Source organism: Euprymna scolopes, chromosome 13 (assembly GCF_053919585.1).
Source record: "Euprymna scolopes isolate OS-2025 chromosome 13, ASM5391958v1, whole genome shotgun sequence".
NCBI lineage: Eukaryota > Metazoa > Mollusca > Cephalopoda > Sepiida > Sepiolidae > Euprymna > Euprymna scolopes.
Window position 1 is genome coordinate 43,178,107 of NC_136494.1, and position 24,261 is coordinate 43,202,367.

A 24,261-nucleotide genomic window follows, 5' to 3' on the forward strand; every position below is an offset into this window, starting at 1 on the left:
CACTGTCCGAAAAAACAATTTCCATTATTTCAGATGCTTTGCAAACTTTCTAACTGGACTATATGCATCATTACACTTGACTTAATTTTGGACTCTATTCTCTCTAATGAACTATTTTCGTCTTTCGGATTACCTTGAAAGAATTTTCATGCAAACTGAAATATTATGTGCGGTTTGTTTTTATATTTTTTTTACATATCCATCATTTTTTCACTTGTTTTTCTTGGCAATTTATGACTACAATAAATTGCAGTTTTACTTAATGCCATAACTAGCCAATTCTAGAATTGCTACAAATATAATTTGCGGATTTCTTTCTGTCCTCTGATGAGAAGAATAGCAAGAATAGCATTCTTTGAAACTCCATAGAATAAGGACTTTTTTTTTTTGGAGTATTCAGTCGAACAATAAATTTTGACTGTAAAATTCAACTTACAGTTTTAATTTTGTTTCTCTTATATATTTGTAGTCGTCCTGTTTCATTGTATCACAACTCATCAGTGCCACTAGACTAGCACCTATATATACATACTAACAACAATGTGCAACTTGAAGAATCATATTATTATAAAAAATAATGTGATGATTACCTTCATAGTTTTAATACTTTTTTCACCAACCAATGTAATGTCAAATTTTCCAACATTCCGTGATTTTTTAAGTAAAATGCTGCCTCCGTAGACAAATGAATCTGGTGTGTTTATGGTGACACTGTTCTTCTTATCTTTCACATCAGGGCTCCAACCTTTTCCACCAGGTCGTATAGCATTTACATCTTCTTGATTACTCGATAGTCTTATATCAGAGTATGAAATATATGTAGAATCAGACATACCATCTAACATGATACAATTGGATTCTGAAAGAAAGGTAGCATAATGAAAAATATTGAATATGTTATCCATAAAATTTGGATATCTCACCAATACGATAAAATGGTTTTCTTCATACTTAAAATTTGAAGAGTTTACAGGCAAAACGTGATAACTGTCATTTTCAAAATTGCAAAAAAATGTTGTATTTTGACACTCTACCAAACTACAAATCATGTTTTACATAATGTAACATTGGCATATTTTTTCTTTGCTTTTTTAGGTTTTTACTCAAATTTAAATTTGATATCTTCATACTCTTATTTCAGTTTAAAAAAGTAGATTTATTGTGTTTTGTATTTAAACTCTTCATTTATATTTTATCTATAAGAGTTTTATATTTATATCAAAATAATATAATATAGAAATCTAAGATCCACTATAAATTTTAAATTCTTTAGAAATATTGAATTCATGATACTTGTGTGGACTTTAAGAATATATTGATAAATTATCTGAAAAATCTAGGCAGTCGATTTTAGATCTTCAACTGAAGTTGAATATGTCAGGAGATGCGATAGAAACATTAAGCTTTCATAGTTAGAACGCTGGATGTAGCTTACATATTGCATTTGATGAAATTGATCACTTTAGGATTACAACTTTCAACAAGAATTCTCTACTTCTTCTAGCATAGTTTATTGATAAACAATTTAATAGATATAAAGTTTTTAACTACTTACCTGTAACTGGGGGAATTGTAGTTATTACTGAAAATATTGCAAACATAAAAGAATATCAGATGATTATTTAAAGGTACATCATTCGAAATTAATAATAAGAAACATAAAAACAAAATGCTAATTAATTACTAATAATTGTGATATTAGCTTCAGTATTTCTGAATTATAATGCATTTCTCATGTGATTGAACGCCTTAAAATTGGTACAAACCTACTTTTATGCAGACTGTAGTGTCTGTTGAAAGACAAAAAAAAAAGAATGGCTGCTGCTTCTCTTTATATGCTTGCAATCTTGTCACCTGATATGCAAATGAAATGCTTCCAGTTTTTTCAGAGACTTGGGCAGTTTGGATTTGGATGTTGGAGTAGTAAGTTTTGACAGCAGTATGTCAAGTTTTGGAGTTGCAAGTTATGACAGCATAGTGTCAGATTTGGAGTAGCAGTTTTGACAATAGAATGTCGAATTTAAGACCGAAAATTGTTACTTGTAAAGTGTAAAATAGTTAACTCTTGACTATTTAACCACAAGCTATTTCGGCAAAATGGAAGAAATGGGTGAACAAGTGAGGTTAAGCAGTAATATCCTGAGGCCATTTACTGGAGAAAGTGATGTGGCTGCATGGCTTAATAAGCTGGGGTTGGTTGCAAAGCTGCAAAAGATTGATGACATAGCAATACTGATTCTGATGTATCTCGAGGTAAATGCTTTAGCGATTTATCTGTAAATTGGAGAGAATGATCAGACCAACACTTAGAGTGAAGATTGAAAACAGCATTTCTGGTGCTTTTGAGGCCTATAATAAACTCAGAAGAGTTATCTGGACTGGTGAGTCAGTGGATGTATATACAGCAGAGATAAGGCTACCTATATGGAATGAAACCTATGTTACATGATAAGGGCTGTCCCCTTTTCATGTAAGTATATAAAAAAAGAGAGATTTAGTTAAAATGAAAATGAAATAGAATAGACGAAATTCGAACCTCGTAATTTAGGTTTAGAAATAGATTATGATAGAGAATTAGCAAATGGAATGTAAAACAAACCATTGTTAAGCTTAGAGATAAAATAGTTTTAAGAAAAGAATGTGCATTGTCAATTCTGTTATGAAATTCAATTGAAGGAATGCAAATATAGGATAATTTAATAAACATGTTTTTAACATATTGGAAATATAGGTTACTGGGAGTATAGGTTCAAATTCCTTTTGTAAACAAAGGAAAAAGTTTTGGACACGCATTTTCAGAACACGTGAAAGAAGACACATGTTTTAACATGTGTATGACGTCATGGAAAATGGGAAGTTCTCGATATAGTTAGAAACTTTAGACTTAAGCAAGCAATAGTGTTAAAAAAGCTTCAACCAGAACTTGCTCCCATACTTACGAAACTATTTAAGCGCTGCCTTAAGGAGAAGTGCTTTCCGACTCCCTGGAAGACCTCATCAATTTGCCCTGTATTTAAGAATTCAGGTGATAAGTCATCTCCCTCTCAGTACAGACCAATAAGTCTCCTGTGTGTTATGAGTAAGTTGCTGGAATCCATATTAAATAGAGAAATAGTCAACGACCTCAGCAGGAATAACCTTCTTAGTGACACACAATATGGTTTCCGCTCTGCAAGATCTACCGCAGATGTGCTGACGGTTATATCCCACAGGATTAGTGAATCTCTTGACAAAGGCTTCCTTTCTAGGGCAATTGCTCTTGACATATCAAAGGCCTTTGACAAGGTATGGCATAAGGGTCTACTTCACAAGATTTCCAGCTATGGTATAACTGGAAATGTTTTCTCAATCATTAAATCATTTCTCTCCGATAGGCTCATAAGAGTAGTGGTAGATGGACAAAATCGGAGGCCTGCAATATAAATGCTGGAGTCCCTCAAGAGTCAATCCTGGGCCCAACTCTCTTCCTGATCTACATCAATGACCTCCCTAAACACATACTTAAATCATTCGTTGACATCTATGCTGATGACACGACCATCTACGGCAATACATCAAAGGCTGTAAATGACAAAGTTCTCTCTGATTCTCTCTCTTTTGATCTCGAGCGCGTGGTTCAGTGGGGTAAGATGTGGCTGGTTACTTTTAATGCATCCAAAACCAAACTCCTATCCTTACATCATCAACGCTGTGATCCCCATCTGGCATCAATTGTGCTGGATGGCTCTCGTCTGGGTGAGGCCCCGTGTTTTGACAAGCTTCTGGGTTTGACCTTTACTCCTGATCTGAAATGGAACACGTACATCAAGTCTGTTGCCAAGGTCGCTGGAAAGATGGTGGGATCCTTCTACCGCTCCAGAAGATATCTCACTACTGATGCAATTCTCTATTTATATACAAGCCAAGTACGTCCAAGGATGGAATACTGTTGCCATATCTGGGCAGGAGCTGCTAAAAACAGCCTATCCTGCCTTGACAGAGTACAAAATAGACTTTGTGGCTTAGTGGGGGATGCCCTTTTCTCTACCCTGCAATCTCTCTCCCACAGAAGAGATGTTGCGAGCCTATCCTTGTTTTATCATTATTTCCATGGCAGGTGCTCGTCTGAACTCCAATCTCTGGTCCCCCCTCGCCAATCTTTCATGAAAAACACCCGTCTAGCTGAATCCACTGTGAAAAATTTCCCCCACTCTATATCTGTGCCTAAATCAAAACGCGGATTCCATGAACAAAGCTTCTTTCTTAGAACCGTACGCCTGTGGAACTCTGTTCCATCTGCCTGCTTCCCACCGGACTACAACTTAGATGTCTTCAAGTCCAATGTTAACAAATTCCTAATTAACCGCCCCCCCTAAGTAAACACTTCATCAAATCTCCACACTAACGTAATGTACTTGCAATAACCCTTATCCCTGAGTGGCTTCCGGGCCTTGATAAGTGGTGATCACTGTGTAAAAAAAAAAAAAAAAAAAAGAAAGAGAGTCTGAGAGAGAGTCAGAGGGAGTCTGAGGATGAGAGACGATAGTCTGGAGTTGGGAGTCGAACGTCTAGAAGCGAGACGGTCACCTTTGAAACATAGAATGTGAAACTTTGAATTCCTGAAAGCAAAGCCACCGGCCTGTCCATGGAAATAAACCCATCATGTGTTTTTATAAACGTCGTCTTTGTGTTGTAATTCTACCAAAAGGTAAAGTGAAAATTGTCATTATATGTCTTGTATATTATGTGTTTTAAAATGTCTTTACATACACAATGTGAACACTAAGACTGTCTCAACACTACCTCCTCACTAACACTTCTAAGTATGAACATTTTATATATATGAATCTCGTCATAACATGAACACGGAACGCAACATCTCTCACTAAGACTCTCTAAGACTCTCACTTTAATAAGTCCTAACAACGAACAATATAACAACAAAAAGAAACAAAGTAGTAATAATAATAATAATAATAATAATAATAATGAGACCTATATATAACACCTAGAGAGGACTGTTAAACTGGCTTTCGTGAGTGGTTTTCCTGAACACATCTATATGGAACTGCAATGATTGACTACTATTGAAACCATGGCAGAAGAGGACATTTTAAGTAAGTCAGGGAGCTGGGAAAACATCCTAGTGAACTTGGGATAGTTGCAACTTCTACTGTGAACAAGCCCAGTGGATAGGAACAGACAGTGAGGAAACAGAGCCAAAAATTTACTCAAAAATTCTTCATATGTCAGGGGCCCCACCTGATGAGAGATTGTTGAGAACTGAGATTGGACATTATCTGTTTCTGGTGTAGCCAGGTTGGGCAGATTATTGTTACGGAAGCTTAAAATCGAGCCATTAGAGTGGTAGATGGCAGAGAGGTAAAATATTGTGGAGAGACCAATGCCGAGATCCTACTATATAGATTTTAGCACTCCAGACGTATTCCCTACTGTCTGAGCTAACCTGACAGATAGATGAGAAAGTTATAAAATAAAACTACTCTTAGCTATAATTAGTTTACGCATGCACAAACTAATAGAAATATGTCGGCAAGTTGAAATGAACATTTTTCATTTCAACTTGCTGACATCTGTACACGTTATTCATCCAAACAAAGATTTTACTTGTTATAAACAATCTTTGGTGTACGATCACTATTTCCTGTTAATTTCAGTTTTATTTTCGTGACCAGTAGTTTAAGAGTTTAGCGTTTTAATATTTGCACACAAAAAGACACACATATATAAATCTTCTATTTTATATAAAGACTAGCATGGGTGCCTAGCGTTGCCCGGGTGTTTGGAGGTGTATGTTGAGCAAAAAAAAAAAAACGGTCAATTTTTTTAAAACTTTGACCCCTATTATGACCCCTTAACATTTATTATTTTGAGCTCAAATCAAGTTAATAAGTTAGATCCATGTCCAAGGTACCTATATCTAAAATCTCAAGTGTTTACACCCAAAATTGTCGGAGGAGTTTGGTAGAGTTCTCAAAGATCAATTGTTGAACTTTGACCCCTTAACAGCCAAATTTCTGGCCGAAAACAGATCACATAAATTTTCCCAAATCTTATTACCCTGTATATCAAATTTCGAATCTGTAGATTTAAAATTGAAAAAGTTATTGCGTAGTGAAATGTACATAGACACACAGACACGTTGACTTTTATAGATATATAGATAGATAGACTAATAGATTAAACAAAAATATATACGTATACATAAATATATATGGAAACAATTTTTTGTTTACTGTAAAGATTTTACGCAAATATTATGCAAGTATAAATCATGTAGAATATCTGCATGAATATAATTACACGTAATAGCTAACTCTACATGATCATTCCATAAGAAAACTGAAAAAACTAATAGGGAATTAATTAAAATAAATGTTTAGAAGAATATGCAAATTAGCTAGATCTTTTGCTAGTGAATGCATTTCCACAACTCATATATAAGAAAATTGTATTTTCTTTTTAATTAAATAGAAAAGGGGGGTTTTAATATGAATATCAATACCCACAAAAGAAAAACGAATTCATAGGAGTATAGATAGAAGATAGATAGATAGAAAATTGAACTTGTGTGTGTGTGTGTGTGTGTGTGTGTGGAATGGTCTCTATCAACTACTTTGTCAATTTTTGGTCTACCGGCTTGAAATGATATATTGGGGATTCAGATCTGTTGAAAAAATTTCGTTTGGTATTTAACCAGGAAAAATAGCTGTTTAGAGGTTAAAATTCCAAATTTGGAACTTGACAGGTGTCAGTCATACCCTCTATGCATGCGCAAATATACATTTAATGATTTAAATAAAATGTACAGAAATTTCTCGAGAGCTCTTTCGGCTATCATCTCGTCAGGAGAAATCGATAACATAAAAAACAATATTACTGGTGAAATTAAAGAGAACTACGGGGGAATTTGGATGTGCCAGAAATAAGAAAAAAAAAAAAAAGATTAAAAGAAAGATTTAATCTGAAATTACTGGGGGGGAAAAAAAACAAACAAAAAAAAAACGGAGGAGAAACGGGTCAAAGTTCCCCAAAGAGAAATAACGTTTTTGTTGTCTCCTTTTGCCGGCATAAAGAAGGTTTGCAAACCGCAATAGAGACAGACTCCAAAATCTGAAATGGTTTTTGGAGTCTGCTCTGTGTAGCAAGCATCTCGAACCACTCTATTTTATATTTATCTGCACAGCATGGATTATCAACCAAATGCTGGACAATAACAGAGTCCAAGGCTAAGTAAGGCGGAAGACTACTGGATCCTACCCTCCCCTGTCTGATTTTAGATGGAACGTGCTTGTTTATACGAGTTAGCAAATGCAAAGATGTTCACCCGACATAACCAGCATCGCACTGGCATTTAAATTGATAAACAATATTACTAATTTGGGTGTAAGGCAAACTATCTTTGTGAAAAGAAGGAAAAGCAGGTCTCGTAGTGTATACCAAACGCAAGGAAACAGAGTAGAAGCACTTATAAACACTTCTAACAATCTTTTTTGACAATTTAATACTCTTGTCCCCAATCCACGGTAATTGTAAATAAACCGGGCACTTCGCAGGTCTAAACTTTTTAGGGGATTTAAAATCATCAACCTTCTTGTCAATGCATTTATAGGTTTAAGTCCATTAATTTGTAAGGTTTTGATATGTATCATTATATCAGATGCTAATAAAAACCACTAGAGTTAAATTCTAGCTGATGCAAGGCATATTTTTTTAAAACTTTTGAAATTACTATGTATTTAGTACAATAAATAGAATTGATAGAATCAATAGAGAATTGGTTCTATAATAATAAATATGAAACCTCCATAAATATTTAAGTGAATTTCATGACCAGGCAACGCTGAGCAACCTGCTAATATTTCTACATAATCTTTTGAACGTTAGTTTCTTTAAAACTCTGAAGTTTTCACTTTTTTGCACTAACCAGCAATGTTATACAAAATTCTTTTACTAAACTTTTTCCTCTGAAGAAAAAAAGCCAACATTTTTAAATTCCATGGAATAATTGCACTTCATCTTGTATTCCTTTTTTATGAACAATAAATGTTTGTAAATAATTTGCATAATTTTAACCCCCCTTATGTGTGTGTGTGTGTGTGTGTGTGTGTGTGTGTGTGTGTGCGCGCACGTTATTTATTTCCATCAGATATTGCAAATTATGATTACATTTCAGAGAAAAAAACTTATGGGATGACCTAATAAGTCAATAAAATTATGAATAGTATTTTAGTAAGTTTAAAATGTGTTTACCTGCTTTACCTGCTTCAGATGTATGAATAGTTGGCTGAAATGTTGCTGAAACTGAAAGTCTATTATAAGTTCTGATCATATTTTGGGTTGGTCCTGTAATTTTAAGATTTTTTCTTGTTTTCAAAATAGCAGAAATTGTTTGATAGCTGCTTTTGTGAGCTTCATTTGAAATAAGTGTACGATGAACATTCTTTCTGGATATTCTTGATGTATGTGATGTTTGGTGTTTTACTAGTTTTGATGTGTGCTTGTCTCTTTCTAAAAATGAACTTGAATGTTGTGTATTTTGTGAAGACCTTTGGGGAGAAAATAGAAATATATTTTCACCCATTGTGAGAGGAAACTGAGAATTATGCTTAGAAAAACTGTGGTTCGAATTTATAAAACGATTCACCGTTGGAGTAATAGGAAGAAATATGATTGGTTTTGGTGTAGTTATGTTGATAAATTCATGTCTTGAACTTATTGATGGAAGTCTCAAATTAGTAACAGCATCTGTGGGTGTCAGAGATGGGAATGTAGGAATTTTATGGGGAATTCGCAATCTTCCTGCCCGTGAGTTTATTGCTGTTTGTGAAAATGTAATTGCTGGTGATAATACATGATGTAAATTATCAGTCAAGTAATTTGTTGCTGCAGATGTCTGCTCTTCAATAGGTTCTTTATTTGGCTTCAAGTTAAATGATGAACTGAATGATGTTTTTGATATTACAGGTGATTGTATGCTAGGTAACTTATGTTTTAAAGTTGTTTCAACATTTACTATAGTTAGTTTCTTCATTTTTATTGGTATGACTGTTTTTGTAGTCATAGGATTTTGCAGTAAGAAATTAGTAGTTTTTATTTGATGAGGAAATTCGAATATTTTAGAATTTAGTTTTTCTGTTGCTTTTCCTGTTTGAGAGAATTCTTTGGTATTTAATATTGTAGGTGTTTTTATGTATTTAAAAGTACTTTCAATATATTCTTTAATTTGTTTTTCATTCATAGGTTTCTGTTGTATATAGTTTGTGATTGTTAGTTCTTGGGGGAATGTGGATATTGTAGTATTTTGCGTTTCCTTTATCTTTGCTGAGGGAGTAAATACTTTAATATGTTCTATTAGAGGTGATGTTATGCTAGGCACCTTGTGTTTATACGTCATTGCAACATTTTCGGTTGCTAGTTTTTGGGGCTTTTTTATTGGTATGAATTTTTTTGTAGTCATTGGTGTTTGTGGTATAATGTTAGTAGTTTCTATCTGATGAGGATATTTAGATATTTTAGCATTTTGTTTTTCTCTTGCCTTTATTGACTGAGTAATTACTTTCGTATTTTCTACTAGCAGTGTTGTTACACTAGGCACCTTGTGTTTTAAAGTCATTTCAAGATTGGCTCCAGTAAATATTTCAGTTTGTTTTGTAGGTATGACTATTTCTGTAGTCATAGGGGTTTGCAACATAAAGTTACTAAGTTTTTTTTTATAAGGGAATTTAGAAATTTTAGTATTTTCTGTTTCTCTTACTATTGCTGATTGAGTAAATACTTTTGTATTTTCTATAAAAGGTATTTTTATGCTAGGTATATTCAGATTTAAAGTCATTGGAACGTTTTTTCTATTATATATTTTAGTTTGTTTTACTGGTATGGATATTCTTTTAGTAATAGGATTTTCTGGTTCGAATTTAATAGGTTTTATTATTTGTGGAATCACTGATATTTTAGTATTTTCTTTTTCCTTTGCTGATTGATTAACATCATTGGTATTTGATATTATAGGCGTCTTTGTGTTAGGTGAATTTTTGTATTTAAAAGTAGTTTCAGTATTTACTTGAACTTGTTTTTCTTTCTTAATCATCGGCAAGAAATGTGGCGTAGTTACAGACTTTTGTGCTATAGGATGAGTGATTTTTAATTCATGAGAAAATACAGACACTTTAGTATTTTGTTTTACTGTTGCCTTTGATGATGGAGTAAATGCTTTCGTATGTGATATTTTAGGTGTTTTTATGCTAGAGGCCTTGTATTTAAAAATGCTTTCAATATTATCTTTAACTGGTTTTTGATACATATTTTTCGGTATAACATGTGTTTTAGTCATAATATTTTGTGGTATAATGTTAGTTTCATGGGGAAATTCAGATAATTTAATATTTTGTCTTTGGCTGGACATTGCTGATGAAGTAATCCCTTTGGTATCTTCTTGTATAGGTGATCTTACACGAGATGTCTTGAAATTTAAAGGGCTTTCAATATTTTCTATAACACGTTTTTCATTCTTAGTTCTGGGTAAGTTATGTGTTTTAATCAAAGGTTTTTGTGATGCAATGTTGTTGATTCTATGCTTATGAGGAAATTCCGATAATTTAATATTCTGATTTTCCTTTGGTTTTGGTGATGTAGCAAATACTTTGGTATCTTTAGTCATATGTGTTTTTATAGTAGGTGTCTTGAATTTTAAAGTGCTCTCAATATTTGTATTAACTTGGTTTTCATTCTTATTTCTTGGTAAGTTATGTGTTTTACTGGTAGATTTTTGTGGCACAATGGTAATAATTTTTAGTTGCTGGGAAAATTCAGGTAAATTAATATTTTGTTTTTCCCTTGCCTTTTCTGGTGAAGTAAATACTTTGATATGCTTATTTATAGGTGTTTTTATAATAGGCGTTATGAATTTGAAAGTGTTTTCAATATTTGTTTTAAATTGTTTTCCATTCTTAGTTGTTGGTAAGTTATGTGTTTTAATCATAGGTTTCTGTGGTATATTTTTAGTGATTTTTATTTCAGGAGGAAATTCAGAAAATTCATTTTGTTTTTCTTTTGATTTTGCAGATTGACTAAATATTTTGGTATCTTTATATATAGGTGCTTTTACACTAAGTGCCTTGAATTTTAAAGTGCTTTTAATATTTTCTTTAACTTGATGTTCAATCTCAGTTCTTGGTAAGTTACTTGTTTTTATAGTAGGTTTTTGTGGTAGAATGTTAGTGATTTTGTTTTTATGAGGAAATTCAGATAATCTAATATTTTGTTTTTCTGTTACCTTTGCTGATGGAGTAAATATTTTGATATGTTCTTTTATCGATGTTTTTACACTAGGTGTCTTTAATTTGAAAGTGCTTTTAATATTTTCGCTGACTTGTTTTTCATTCTTCGTTCTTAGTAAGTTCTGTGTTTTAATCTTAGGTTTTTGTGGTATAATGTTAGTAGTTCTTAATTTCTGGGACAAATCAGATAATCTAATATTTTGCTTTTCTCTTGTTTTTTCTGACGGAATAAATATTTTAATATGTTTATTTAAAGGTATATTTCTAGTAGGTATGTATTTTACAGTACTTTCAATATTGATTTTAACTTGTATTCCATTTTCGGTTCTAGGTAAGTAATGTGTTTTAATCATAGATTCTTGTGGTATAATGTTTGCAATTTTTAGTTTCTGGGGATATTCAGATAATCTAATATTTTGTTTTTTGTTTGCCTTTGTTGATGGAATAAATACTGTAGTAAGAAATTTCATAGGTATTTTTACACTAGGTCCCTTTAATTTTAAAGTGCTAACTTGTTTTTTAATTTTAGTTTTTAGTAAATTCTGTGTTCTAATTGTAGGTTTTGTAGATATGATAGTATTGAGTTTTAGTTTATGAGGATATTCAGATAATTTAATATTTTGTTTTTCTCTTCCTTTGGTATGTTTTTGAATAGGCGTTTTTGCACTGGATGTTTTGAATTTGAAAGTGCTTTCAATATTTGTTTTCACTTGTTTTTTATGTTCAGTTCTTTGTACAGTATCTATTTTAATCATAGGTTTTTGAAGTATAATGTTATTAGTTTTTAATTTCTGAGGAAACTTAGATATTCTGATATTTTGTTTTTCCTTTTCCTTTGTTGAAGGAGCAAATAATTTGGTATGTTTTTTTATGGGTGTTTTTACCCTAGGTCCCTTGTGTTTTACAGTGTTTTCAATATTGGTTATAAATTGCTTTTCATTCTCAGTGCTTGGTAAATTCTGTGTTTTAATCATAGGTTTTTGTGGTATAATGTTAGTGATTATTTGTTCATGAAAAAGTTCAGATAATTTAATATTTTGTGTTTCTGTTTCATAGGATGATTGAGTAAATACTCCCACATGTTCTTCTGTTTTCATAGTCGATGCCTTGAATTTTAAAGTGCTTTTAATATTTCGACTGACTTGGTTTTTATTCTCAGTTCTTGGTAAGTTCTGTGTTTTAATCATAGATTTTTGGGGAATAATATTACTGACTATTAATTTATGGGGAAAGTCAGATAATCTATTTTGTTTTACTCTTGTCTTTTCTGATGGAGTAATTACTTGTGTATGTTTATTTATTGTTTTTATAGTAGGTGTCGTAAATTTGAAAATACTTTCAATGTTGGTTTTAACTTGTTTATTTTGATTTCTTGGTAAGTTATGTGTTATAATTATAGGCGTTTGTGGTATAATGTTGATAGTTTTTAATTTCTGAGGAAACTCAGATAGTATAATATTTTGTTTTACTCTTGCCTTTACTGATGGAGTAAATACTTTGGTTTGTTTATTTGTAGGTGTTTTTATAGCAGGTTTCTTGAATTTTAAAGTGCTTCCAATATTGCTTTTAACTTGTTGTTTATTCTTTTTTCTTGGTAAGTTATGTGCTATAATTATTGGCTCTTGTGGTATAATATTTGTTGTTTTTAATTTCTGAGGAAATTCAGATACTCTAATATTTTGTTTTTCTCTTGCATTTTCTGATGGAATAAATACTTTTGTATATTTTTCTGTGGGTGTTTTTGCACTAATTCTTTTGTATTTTTCTGTACTTTCAATATTGGTTTCAACTTGTTTTGTATTCTTACTTCTTGGTATATTCTGTGTTGTAATCGTAAGTTTCTGTGGTATAATGTTTGTGATATGTAGGTTCTGAGGATAATTAGATAATCTAATATTTTGTTTTTCTCTTGTTTTTGCTGAAGGAGTAAATACTTTGGTATATTTATTAATAGGTGTTTTTATAGTAGATCTCTTGTATTTTACAGTGTTTTTAATATTGGTTTCAACTTGTTTTTCATTTACTGTTCTTTGTAAGTTATGTGTACTAATTATACGTTTTTGTGGGATAATGTTTGTGATTTTAAGTTTCTGAGGATATTCGGATAATTTAATATTTTGGTTTTCATATGACTTTGCTAATGGAGTAAATTCTTTAGTTAGAGGTTTTATAGGTGTTTTGACGCTAGGTCTCTTGAATTTGAAAGTGCTATTAATATTTCCTTTTACTTGTTTATTTTTAATTCTTGGTAAATTCTGTGTTTTAACAGTATTGAGTTTTTGTTCATGAGAAAATTGAGATGATTTAATGTTCTGTTTTTCCCTAACTTTTGCTGATGTAGTAATTATTTTGCTATGTTCTTGTCTAGGTGTTTTTACATTTGGTGTCTTGAATTTAAAATTTTTTGTATTTGGGAAGTTGTGTGTTTCGATAATAGGTTTTTGTGGTATAATGTCAGTGATTTTTATGTCATGAGAAAATTCAGATAATTTAATATTTTGTTTTTCTATTTCCTTTGCTGATAAAGTTATTCCTTTCATATATTCTTTAATCGATGGTTTTACACTGTGTGTCTTGAATTTTAAAGTGCTTTTAATATTTCCACTGCCTTGTTTTTCATGCTCAGTTCTTGGAAAGTTATATGTTTGAATCCTAGGTGTTTGTGGTATATTTTTAGAACGTTTTTGTTCATGAGGAATTTCAGATAATTTTATATATTGTTTGTCTGTTATCTTCTCTGATGGAGAAAATCTTTTCATGCGTTCTTTTATTGATGTTTTCATACTGGGTGTCATGAATTTGAAAGTATTTTCGATATTTTTATTGGCTTGCTTTTCATGTTTGGTTCTTGGTAAATTCTGTGTTTTAATCCTCGTTTTTTGGGGTAAAATGTAAGTAGTTTTTAATTTCTGGGGAAATTCATATAATCTAATATATTGTTTTACTGTTGGCCATTCGGATGGAATAAATACTTTTATATGTTTATTCATAGGTGTTTTTACATTAGGTATCTTGTATTTAACAGTGCTTTTAATACTAGACTTCACTTGTTTCTTATTTTCAGTTGTTGGTATGTTCTGAGCTTTAGTGATAGATTTCTGTGGTATATTTTTAGTGATTTTTACTTCCTTGGAATATTCAGACAATCTAATATTTTGTGTTTCCCTAGCCTTTTCTGGTGGATTAAATACGTTGGTATGTTTATTGATATGTGCTTTTATACTGGGTGTCTTGAATTGCAAAGTGCTTTTAATATTTCCACTGGCTTGATTTTCATTTTTGGGTCTCAGTAAATTATGTGTTTTAATCCTAGGTGTTTGTGGCATATTTTTAGAACGTTTTTGTTCATGAGGAATTTCCAATACTTTAATATTGTCTTTTTCTCTTATCGTCGATGAAAATATTTTCATATGTTCTTTTATTGATGTTTTCATACTTGGGGTCTTGAAATTCAATGGGCTTTCACTATTTCCACTGACTTGCTTTTCATTCTTGGTTCTTGGTAATTTCTGTGCTTTAATCATAGTTATTTCTGGTATAATGTTTGTGACTTTAAATTTCTGTGAAAATTCAGATAATTTGCCATTTTGTTTTACTCTTGCCTTTACTGATGGAGTAAATACTTTGGTTTGTTTATTTGTAGGTGTTTTTATAGCAGGTTTCTTGAATTTTAAAGTGCTTCCAATATTGCTTTTAACTTGTTGTTTATTCTTTTTTCTTGGTAAGTTATGTGCTATAATTATTGGCTCTTGTGGTATAATATTTGTTGTTTTTAATTTCTGAGGAAATTCAGATACTCTAATATTTTGTTTTTCTCTTGCATTTTCTGATGGAATAAATACTTTTGTATATTTTTCTGTGGGTGTTTTTGCACTAATTCTTTTGTATTTTTCTGTACTTTCAATATTGGTTTCAACTTGTTTTGTATTCTTACTTCTTGGTATATTCTGTGTTCTAATCGTAAGTTTCTGTGGTATAATGTTTGTGATATGTAGGTTCTGAGGATAATTAGATAATCTAATATTTTGTTTTTCTCTTGTTTTTGCTGAAGGAGTAAATACTTTGGTATATTTATTAATAGGTGTTTTTATAGTAGATCTCTTGTATTTTACAGTGTTTTTAATATTGGTTTCAACTTGTTTTTCATTTACTGTTCTTTGTAAGTTATGTGTACTAATTATACGTTTTTGTGGGATAATGTTTGTGATTTTAAGTTTCTGAGGATATTCGGATAATTTAATATTTTGGTTTTCATATGACTTTGCTAATGGAGTAAATTCTTTAGTTAGAGGTTTTATAGGTGTTTTGACGCTAGGTCTCTTGAATTTGAAAGTGCTATTAATATTTCCTTTTACTTGTTTATTTTTAATTCTTGGTAAATTCTGTGTTTTAACAGTATTGAGTTTTTGTTCATGAGAAAATTGAGATGATTTAATGTTCTGTTTTTCCCTAACTTTTGCTGATGTAGTAATTATTTTGCTATGTTCTTGTCTAGGTGTTTTTACATTTGGTGTCTTGAATTTAAAATTTTTTGTATTTGGGAAGTTGTGTGTTTCGATAATAGGTTTTTGTGGTATAATGTCAGTGATTTTTATGTCATGAGAAAATTCAGATAATTTAATATTTTGTTTTTCTATTTCCTTTGCTGATAAAGTTATTCCTTTCATATATTCTTTAATCGATGGTTTTACACTGTGTGTCTTGAATTTTAAAGTGCTTTTAATATTTCCACTGCCTTGTTTTTCATGCTCAGTTCTTGGAAAGTTATATGTTTGAATCCTAGGTGTTTGTGGTATATTTTTAGAACGTTTTTGTTCATGAGGAATTTCAGATAATTTTATATATTGTTTGTCTGTTATCTTCTCTGATGGAGAAAATCTTTTCATGCGTTCTTTTATTGATGTTTTCATACTGGGTGTCATGAATTTGAAAGTATTTTCGATATTTTTATTGGCTTGCTTTTCATGTTTGGTTCTTGGTAAATTCTGTGTTTTAATCCTCGTTTTTTGGGGTAAAATGTAAGTAGTTTTTAATTTCTGGGGAAATTCATATAATCTAATATATTGTTTTACTGTTGGCCATTCGGATGGAATAAATACTTTTATATGTTTATTCATAGGTGTTTTTACATTAGGTATCTTGTATTTAACAGTGCTTTTAATACTAGACTTCACTTGTTTCTTATTTTCAGTTGTTGGTATGTTCTGAGCTTTAGTGATAGATTTCTGTGGTATATTTTTAGTGATTTTTACTTCCTTGGAATATTCAGACAATCTAATATTTTGTGTTTCCCTAGCCTTTTCTGGTGGATTAAATACGTTGGTATGTTTATTGATATGTGCTTTTATACTGGGTGTCTTGAATTGCAAAGTGCTTTTAATATTTCCACTGGCTTGATTTTCATTTTTGGGTCTCAGTAAATTATGTGTTTTAATCCTAGGTGTTTGTGGCATATTTTTAGAACGTTTTTGTTCATGAGGAATTTCCAATACTTTAATATTGTCTTTTTCTCTTATCGTCGATGAAAATATTTTCATATGTTCTTTTATTGATGTTTTCATACTTGGGGTCTTGAAATTCAATGGGCTTTCACTATTTCCACTGACTTGCTTTTCATTCTTGGTTCTTGGTAATTTCTGTGCTTTAATCATAGTTATTTCTGGTATAATGTTTGTGACTTTAAATTTCTGTGAAAATTCAGATAATTTGCCATTTTGTTTTACTCTTGCCTTTACTGATGGAGTAAATACTTTGGTTTGTTTATTTGTAGGTGTTTTTATAGCAGGTTTCTTGAATTTTAAAGTGCTTCCAATATTGCTTTTAACTTGTTGTTTATTCTTTTTTCTTGGTAAGTTATGTGCTATAATTATTGGCTCTTGTGGTATAATATTTGTTGTTTTTAATTTCTGAGGAAATTCAGATACTCTAATATTTTGTTTTTCTCTTGCATTTTCTGATGGAATAAATACTTTTGTATATTTTTCTGTGGGTGTTTTTGCACTAATTCTTTTGTATTTTTCTGTACTTTCAATATTGGTTTCAACTTGTTTTGTATTCTTACTTCTTGGTATATTCTGTGTTCTAATCGTAAGTTTCTGTGGTATAATGTTTGTGATATGTAGGTTCTGAGGATAATTAGATAATCTAATATTTTGTTTTTCTCTTGTTTTTGCTGAAGGAGTAAATACTTTGGTATATTTATTAATAGGTGTTTTTATAGTAGATCTCTTGTATTTTACAGTGTTTTTAATATTGGTTTCAACTTGTTTTTCATTTACTGTTCTTTGTAAGTTATGTGTACTAATTATACGTTTTTGTGGGATAATGTTTGTGATTTTAAGTTTCTGAGGATATTCGGATAATTTAATATTTTGGTTTTCATATGACTTTGCTAATGGAGTAAATTCTTTAGTTAGAGGTTTTATAGGTGTTTTGACGCTAGGTCTCTTGAATTTGAAAGTGCTATTAATATTTCCTTTTACTTGTTTATTTTTAATTCTTGGTAAATTCTGTGTTTTAACAGTATTGAGTTTTTGTTCATGAGAAAATTGAGATGATTTAATGTTCTGTTTTTCCCTAACTTTTGCTGATGTAGTAATTATTTTGCTATGTTCTTGTCTAGGTGTTTTTACATTTGGTGTCTTGAATTTAAAATTTTTTGCATTTGGGAAGTTGTGTGTTTCGATAATAGGTTTTTGTGGTATAATGTCAGTGATTTTTATGTCATGAGAAAATTCAGATAATTTAATATTTTGTTTTTCTATTTCCTTTGCTGATAAAGTTATTCCTTTCATATATTCTTTTATCGATGGTTTTACACTGTGTGTCTTGAATTTTAAAGTGCTTTTAATATTTCCACTGCCTTGTTTTTCATGCTCAGTTCTTGGAAAGTTATATGTTTGAATCCTAGGTGTTTGTGGTATATTTTTAGAACGTTTTTGTTCATGAGGAATTTCAGATAATTTTATATATTGTTTGTCTGTTATCTTCTCTGATGGAGAAAATCTTTTCATGCGTTCTTTTATTGATGTTTTCATACTGGGTGTCATGAATTTGAAAGTATTTTCGATATTTTTATTGGCTTGCTTTTCATGTTTGGTTCTTGGTAAATTCTGTGTTTTAATCCTCGTTTTTTGGGGTAAAATGTAAGTAGTTTTTAATTTCTGGGGAAATTCATATAATCTAATATATTGTTTTACTGTTGGCCATTCGGATGGAATAAATACTTTTATATGTTTATTCATAGGTGTTTTTACATTAGGTATCTTGTATTTAACAGTGCTTTTAATACTAGACTTCACTTGTTTCTTATTTTCAGTTGTTGGTATGTTCTGAGCTTTAGTGATAGATTTCTGTGGTATATTTTTAGTGATTTTTACTTCCTTGGAATATTCAGACAATCTAATATTTTGTGTTTCCCTAGCCTTTTCTGGTGGATTAAATACGTTGGTATGTTTATTGATATGTGCTTTTATACTGGGTGTCTTGAATTGCAAAGTGCTTTTAATATTTCCACTGGCTTGATTTTCATTTTTGGGTCTCAGTAAATTATGTGTTTTAATCCTAGGTGTTTGTGGCATATTTTTAGAACGTTTTTGTTCATGAGGAATTTCCAATACTTTAATATTGTCTTTTTCTCTTATCGTCGATGAAAATATTTTCATATGTTCTTTTATTGATGTTTTCATACTTGGGGTCTTGAAATTCAATGGGCTTTCACTATTTCCACTGACTTGCTTTTCATTCTTGGTTCTTGGTAATTTCTGTGCTTTAATCATAGTTATTTCTGGTATAATGTTTGTGACTTTAAATTTCTGTGGAAATTCAGATAATTTGCCATTTTGTTTTACTCTTGCCTTTACTGATGGAGTAAATACTTTGGTTTGTTTATTTGTAGGTGTTTTTATAGCAGGTTTCTTGAATTTTAAAGTGCTTCCAATATTGCTTTTAACTTGTTGTTTATTCTTTTTTCTTGGTAAGTTATGTGCTATAATTATTGGCTCTTGTGGTATAATATTTGTTGTTTTTAATTTCTGAGGAAATTCAGATACTCTAATATTTTGTTTTTCTCTTGCATTTTCTGATGGAATAAATACTTTTGTATATTTTTCTGTGGGTGTTTTTGCACTAATTCTTTTGTATTTTTCTGTACTTTCAATATTGGTTTCAACTTGTTTTGTATTCTTATTTCTTGGTATATTCTGTGTTCTAATCGTAAGTTTCTGTGGTATAATGTTTGTGATATGTAGGTTCTGAGGATAATTAGATAATCTAATATTTTGTTTTTCTCTTGTTTTTGCTGAAGGAGTAAATACTTTGGTATATTTATTAATAGGTGTTTTTATAGTAGATCTCTTGTATTTTACAGTGTTTTTAATATTGGTTTCAACTTGTTTTTCATTTACTGTTCTTTGTAAGTTATGTGTACTAATTATACGTTTTTGTGGGATAATGTTTGTGATTTTAAGTTTCTGAGGATATTCGGATAATTTAATATTTTGGTTTTCATATGACTTTGCTAATGGAGTAAATTCTTTAGTTAGAGGTTTTATAGGTGTTTTGACGCTAGGTCTCTTGAATTTGAAAGTGCTATTAATATTTCCTTTTACTTGTTTATTTTTAATTCTTGGTAAATTCTGTGTTTTAACAGTATTGAGTTTTTGTTCATGAGAAAATTGAGATGATTTAATGTTCTGTTTTTCCCTAACTTTTGCTGATGTAGTAATTATTTTGCTATGTTCTTGTCTAGGTGTTTTTACATTTGGTGTCTTGAATTTAAAATTTTTTGTATTTGGGAAGTTGTGTGTTTCGATAATAGGTTTTTGTGGTATAATGTCAGTGATTTTTATGTCATGAGAAAATTCAGATAATTTAATATTTTGTTTTTCTATTTCCTTTGCTGATAAAGTTATTCCTTTCATATATTCTTTTATCGATGGTTTTACACTGTGTGTCTTGAATTTTAAAGTGCTTTTAATATTTCCACTGCCTTGTTTTTCATGCTCAGTTCTTGGAAAGTTATATGTTTGAATCCTAGGTGTTTGTGGTATATTTTTAGAACGTTTTTGTTCATGAGGAATTTCAGATAATTTTATATATTGTTTGTCTGTTATCTTCTCTGATGGAGAAAATCTTTTCATGCGTTCTTTTATTGATGTTTTCATACTGGGTGTCATGAATTTGAAAGTATTTTCGATATTTTTATTGGCTTGCTTTTCATGTTTGGTTCTTGGTAAATTCTGTGTTTTAATCCTCGTTTTTTGGGGTAAAATGTAAGTAGTTTTTAATTTCTGGGGAAATTCATATAATCTAATATATTGTTTTACTGTTGGCCATTCGGATGGAATAAATACTTTTATATGTTTATTCATAGGTGTTTTTACATTAGGTATCTTGTATTTAACAGTGCTTTTAATACTAGACTTCACTTGTTTCTTATTTTCAGTTGTTGGTATGTTCTGAGCTTTAGTGATAGATTTCTGTGGTATATTTTTAGTGATTTTTACTTCCTTGGAATATTCAGACAATCTAATATTTTGTGTTTCCCTAGCCTTTTCTGGTGGATTAAATACGTTGGTATGTTTATTGATATGTGCTTTTATACTGGGTGTCTTGAATTGCAAAGTGCTTTTAATATTTCCACTGGCTTGATTTTCATTTTTGGGTCTCAGTAAATTATGTGTTTTAATCCTAGGTGTTTGTGGCATATTTTTAGAACGTTTTTGTTCATGAGGAATTTCCAATACTTTAATATTGTCTTTTTCTCTTATCGTCGATGAAAATATTTTCATATGTTCTTTTATTGATGTTTTCATACTTGGGGTCTTGAAATTCAATGGGCTTTCACTATTTCCACTGACTTGCTTTTCATTCTTGGTTCTTGGTAATTTCTGTGCTTTAATCATAGTTATTTCTGGTATAATGTTTGTGACTTTAAATTTCTGTGGAAATTCAGATAATTTGCCATTTTGTTTTACTCTTGCCTTTACTGATGGAGTAAATACTTTGGTTTGTTTATTTGTAGGTGTTTTTATAGCAGGTTTCTTGAATTTTAAAGTGCTTCCAATATTGCTTTTAACTTGTTGTTTATTCTTTTTTCTTGGTAAGTTATGTGCTATAATTATTGGCTCTTGTGGTATAATATTTGTTGTTTTTAATTTCTGAGGAAATTCAGATACTCTAATATTTTGTTTTTCTCTTGCATTTTCTGATGGAATAAATACTTTTGTATATTTTTCTGTGGGTGTTTTTGCACTAATTCTTTTGTATTTTTCTGTACTTTCAATATTGGTTTCAACTTGTTTTGTATTCTTATTTCTTGGTATATTCTGTGTTCTAATCGTAAGTTTCTGTGGTATAATGTTTGTGATATGTAGGTTCTGAGGATAATTAGATAATCTAATATTTTGTTTTTCTCTTGTTTTTGCTGAAGGAGTAAATACTTTGGTATATTTATTAATAGGTGTTTTTATAGTAGATCTCTTGTATTTTACAGTGTTTTTAATATTGGTTTCAACTTGTTTTTCATTTACTGTTCTTTGTAAGTTATGTGTACTAATTATACGTTTTTGTGGGATAATGTTTGTGATTTTAAGTTTCTGAGGATATTCGGATAATTTAATATTTTGGTTTTCATATGACTTTGCTAATGGAGTAAATTCTTTAGTTAGAGGTTTTATAGGTGTTTTGACGCTAGGTCTCTTGAATTTGAAAGTGCTATTAATATTTCCTTTTACTTGTTTATTTTTAATTCTTGGTAAATTCTGTGTTTTAACAGTATTGAGTTTTTGTTCATGAGAAAATTGAGATGATTTAATGTTCTGTTTTTCCCTAACTTTTGCTGATGTAGTAATTATTTTGCTATGTTCTTGTCTAGGTGTTTTTACATTTGGTGTCTTGAATTTAAAATTTTTTGTATTTGGGAAGTTGTGTGTTTCGATAATAGGTTTTTGTGGTATAATGTCAGTGATTTTTATGTCATGAGAAAATTCAGATAATTTAATATTTTGTTTTTCTATTTCCTTTGCTGATAAAGTTATTCCTTTCATATATTCTTTTATCGATGGTTTTACACTGTGTGTCTTGAATTTTAAAGTGCTTTTAATATTTCCACTGCCTTGTTTTTCATGCTCAGTTCTTGGAAAGTTATATGTTTGAATCCTAGGTGTTTGTGGTATATTTTTAGAACGTTTTTGTTCATGAGGAATTTCAGATAATTTTATATATTGTTTGTCTGTTATCTTCTCTGATGGAGAAAATCTTTTCATGCGTTCTTTTATTGATGTTTTCATACTGGGTGTCATGAATTTGAAAGTATTTTCGATATTTTTATTGGCTTGCTTTTCATGTTTGGTTCTTGGTAAATTCTGTGTTTTAATCCTCGTTTTTTGGGGTAAAATGTAAGTAGTTTTTAATTTCTGGGGAAATTCATATAATCTAATATATTGTTTTACTGTTGGCCATTCGGATGGAATAAATACTTTTATATGTTTATTCATAGGTGTTTTTACATTAGGTATCTTGTATTTAACAGTGCCTTTAATACTAGACTTCACTTGTTTCTTATTTTCAGTTGTTGGTATGTTCTGAGCTTTAGTGATAGATTTCTGTGGTATATTTTTAGTGATTTTTACTTCCTTGGAATATTCAGACAATCTAATATTTTGTGTTTCCCTAGCCTTTTCTGGTGGATTAAATACGTTGGTATGTTTATTGATATGTGCTTTTATACTGGGTGTCTTGAATTGCAAAGTGCTTTTAATATTTCCACTGGCTTGATTTTCATTTTTGGGTCTCAGTAAATTATGTGTTTTAATCCTAGGTTTTTGTGGCATATTTTTAGAACGTTTTTGTTCATGAGGAATTTCCAATACTTTAATATTGTCTTTTTCTCTTATCGTCGATGAAAATATTTTCATATGTTCTTTTATTGATGTTTTCATACTTGGGGTCTTGAAATTCAATGGGCTTTCACTATTTCCACTGACTTGCTTTTCATTTTTGGTTCTTGGTAATTTCTGTGCTTTAATCATAGTTATTTCTGGTATAATGTTTGTGACTTTAAATTTCTGTGGAAATTCAGATAATTTGCCATTTTGTTTTACTCTTGCCTTTACTGATGGAGTAAATACTTTGGTTTGTTTATTTGTAGGTGTTTTTATAGCAGGTTTCTTGAATTTTAAAGTGCTTCCAATATTGCTTTTAACTTGTTGTTTATTCTTTTTTCTTGGTAAGTTATGTGCTATAATTATTGGCTCTTGTGGTATAATATTTGTTGTTTTTAATTTCTGAGGAAATTCAGATACTCTAATATTTTGTTTTTCTCTTGCATTTTCTGATGGAATAAATACTTTTGTATATTTTTCTGTGGGTGTTTTTGCACTAATTCTTTTGTATTTTTCTGTACTTTCAATATTGGTTTCAACTTGTTTTGTATTCTTATTTCTTGGTATATTCTGTGTTCTAATCGTAAGTTTCTGTGGTATAATGTTTGTGATATGTAGGTTCTGAGGATAATTAGATAATCTAATATTTTGTTTTTCTCTTGTTTTTGCTGAAGGAGTAAATACTTTGGTATATTTATTAATAGGTGTTTTTATAGTAGATCTCTTGTATTTTACAGTGTTTTTAATATTGGTTTCAACTTGTTTTTCATTTACTGTTCTTTGTAAGTTATGTGTACTAATTATACGTTTTTGTGGGATAATGTTTGTGATTTTAAGTTTCTGAGGATATTCGGATAATTTAATATTTTGGTTTTCATATGACTTTGCTAATGGAGTAAATTCTTTAGTTAGAGGTTTTATAGGTGTTTTGACGCTAGGTCTCTTGAATTTGAAAGTGCTATTAATATTTCCTTTTACTTGTTTATTTTTAATTCTTGGTAAATTCTGTGTTTTAACAGTATTGAGTTTTTGTTCATGAGAAAATTGAGATGATTTAATGTTCTGTTTTTCCCTAACTTTTGCTGATGTAGTAATTA

General features: G+C 30.3%; 1 protein-coding gene across 1 annotated transcript in view; it reads right to left on the reverse strand.

Annotated features, from left to right (window-relative positions):
- LOC145292234 (uncharacterized) overlaps positions 1–24,261 on the reverse strand; it is a 314,231-nt gene that overhangs the window by 209,945 nt on the left and 80,025 nt on the right. The window contains exons 9-10 of the mRNA XM_080138557.1: positions 1,556–1,582; positions 591–859 (exon numbers count right to left, since the gene is read on the reverse strand). Coding sequence (XP_079994683.1) covers positions 591–859; positions 1,556–1,582 — 296 coding nt within the window. The remainder of the gene's footprint in view (positions 1–590; positions 860–1,555; positions 1,583–24,261) is intronic.